The following is a 2,553-nucleotide window of genomic DNA, read 5'->3' on the forward strand; positions in this document are numbered from 1 at the left end:
TTTTGATCCATTCAGTCAGTTTTACTCTGCAAACATCAATAACAGCTTGAACTCCTTAATGCTACAAGTTGCCATGGTATCAGGTGAGGCTTTACACCATTATAATGCTCTCCATTTTACCTTGGGACTTTCTCCACCGCTACACCAACATCCTACAACACCTCACACCCGCATCACCTCCACAACTTCTATTCATTATTACAGGAGCAGATTTGTATTTTGAGGGGAAATTGTTCATGGTTCATATTGTGTATCGTGAAGTTGATATTTCAGTCACATCGTCCAGCCCTGGTGTCTCTAACAGTTATTTACACGTGCACGTCTGAGCGCAGTGTTGACACTAAACCCACATTCTCCTCCAACTATCCCATAATTTACCTAATGCAAATATTTGTTTATTTCTAAATATTGTTCCATATTAAACTCATGCACAACCCCATATGTGCTGATGATCAGGTGTACCATATACCGCAATAATCCAAACACACTATTATTATTATTATTATTGGAAATGGAGAGACAGTATCAGATTTTTCAGCACTGACGCTAACCGCTCGCAGCACACGCCGAGTAACAGTCGTGTAATGTTGTTGTTCCCTTGGTTATATTTATCGTGATGAATTTAGCTAAGTGGCTAACGTTAGCTGATTATGTTAGCGCGTTCCTGTCAGAGCTCAGACTGTTAATAAAAAAAAATACAGTTAAAAAAACTAATAATAAAAATAATGACATCGTGGTAAAACCCATGATGGAAAGTTACACAGTTGAGGAGTCACATGATGGTCACATGACTACAGGAATGAAGCAGGCAAGAATAGGAAGACGCTACGCTAGTTCACCACGTCTCTGCACCACTCCAGATAACGGCACAAAGAAAGAGAGAGAGAGAGAAAGGGAACATTCGCGTTTATAATGATGATTATTGGTGTTAAAGCTCCAGAAGGTGGAACAATGGAAAGTTGCATAAATCTCCACGATGGGTTTATAATGGAGGGGAGTTTCTGATCGAACGTGAGGTCTGCAGGACCACAGTGTTCAGTTCTTCATCTGCGTCTCGATGTAAATCCACTGTGTGAAGAGGTATTCGTGTGAAAACAAAGACTGTGGAGTTTATTTATTTACATCTAAATATTTAAGTTGCTTTAACATTTTAGTCCCAAAAAATTTAATAAAAAGGGAATTAAGATCCATCTTCCTGTCACATGACCCCGTCGCCTCGGGTTTGCGTTTCCGTTCAGGTCATGATGATCTGAGCTCGTGCGTAACAATACCAGAACGATCCGCAGCTTCTTCAGTGATGTGCTCTGTGATTGGCCGAATGCAAAGTCAATCAAAGGGCCTGTTTGTGTGAAAGTGGGCAGGGCTTAAGCTTGTTTAGTAATGAGATCCTGAGCGTACGGTTGGTTATCAGGGGAGGTGTGACGTGTCCTAGCTAGGGCTCGGAAATGAGCGCGTTAACCTCCAGGGCCGTGTTCCAAACCACACGTTACCTGGAGGATTTCGTTACCTGGAGGATGAAGTCCACTTGCAGATATAAGTGAAAATACAAAGGGAGACGGGAACTCTCTCTGGTTCTTCTGTAATATACTGAACTGTTAAATCATGATGAGAATGTTAAACTCCTCATGTTGCGTCTGATAGACCTTCACACTCATGTGAAAGCACGGTTCCTCAGCACCTCCCCGTTTCGTGTGCCACAGCTTTCTATCAGGAGTGATGTTGAAGGAACATGTTTAAGGTGTTCGAGATATGACTGTGTATATCAGCTCAGGACATCACGTTGATGCGTCACGTCGTGCTCCAACTCATGTGTTCTTTCCAGAGTTTGTGCATGCGTGGGCGTGGAGTTTGGAGAACGGTGAGCGAGCTTCCTTGTGTGTAAGCCGGTGTGCTTTGAGCAGGTGAGCTCGGCCGAACTTCCTGCCACAGGTTTTACACGTGTGGTTCTTCTTCCCGCTCCTGCAGGACCTCGGCTTTGCTTCTTCTTCCTGGCCTTCGTCCTCATCTTCTTCCGGGTCCTTAGGGCCGTGGTCATCTGATCTGGCGATGTCGTGATGAGGGGTCTGAGCGCTTTGCAGTGAGGCGATGGCGTTCAGGAGACTGTCCTCCGACTCCATCGACTCGTCGTCACCGTCTAACAGCTGAGACGGGAGCGTGAGGAGCCGATGGAGCATCGAGGGGGATTTTAACTGAACATCATCTCCTACAGAACAACACACATACAATAAGGGGTCACATGATCCAGACGCACAACAGCAACTACTATATAAAAAGTTTTATGTAAAACCATAATCAATGAACATTTAACAAGCAATTAACTATTAATTCATTATAAAAAGAGTTCAACAGAAAAATCCGCAGCAGCAGATGCAACCCTGTGCAACAGTTCTTGGACCCCTAAGACTTTTCTCTGTATGTCTGCGGTCTGTGACGTCTCACCTGTCAAGCTCATCTCTGAGGTCTTCTGAGGGTCAAAGGTCACAGTCAGGGCCTCAGAATTCTGCAGCCACTGTGGACGATCTGACTGGCTGTCAACATTGCTGTTGGGTGCAG

General features: G+C 44.5%; 1 protein-coding gene across 3 annotated transcripts in view; it reads right to left on the reverse strand.

Annotated features, from left to right (window-relative positions):
- LOC310716785 (uncharacterized protein) overlaps positions 1 to 2,553 on the reverse strand; it is a 12,087-nt gene continuing 9,534 nt past the window's right edge. For all 3 annotated transcript variants that reach the window (XM_083524218.1, XM_083524219.1, XM_083524217.1), the window contains 2 exons: positions 2,440 to 2,553; positions 1 to 2,203 (listed from right to left, as the gene is read on the reverse strand). The exon at positions 2,440 to 2,553 is cut by the window's right edge and continues 165 nt beyond it. In XM_083524218.1, the coding sequence (XP_083380344.1) occupies positions 1,806 to 2,203; positions 2,440 to 2,553 (512 nt within the window). In that variant the 3' untranslated portion in view covers positions 1 to 1,805. The remainder of the gene's footprint in view (positions 2,204 to 2,439) is intronic.

Source organism: Silurus aristotelis (assembly GCF_946808225.1).
Source record: "Silurus aristotelis genome assembly, chromosome: 21".
Classification (NCBI taxonomy): Eukaryota; Metazoa; Chordata; class Actinopteri; order Siluriformes; family Siluridae; genus Silurus; species Silurus aristotelis.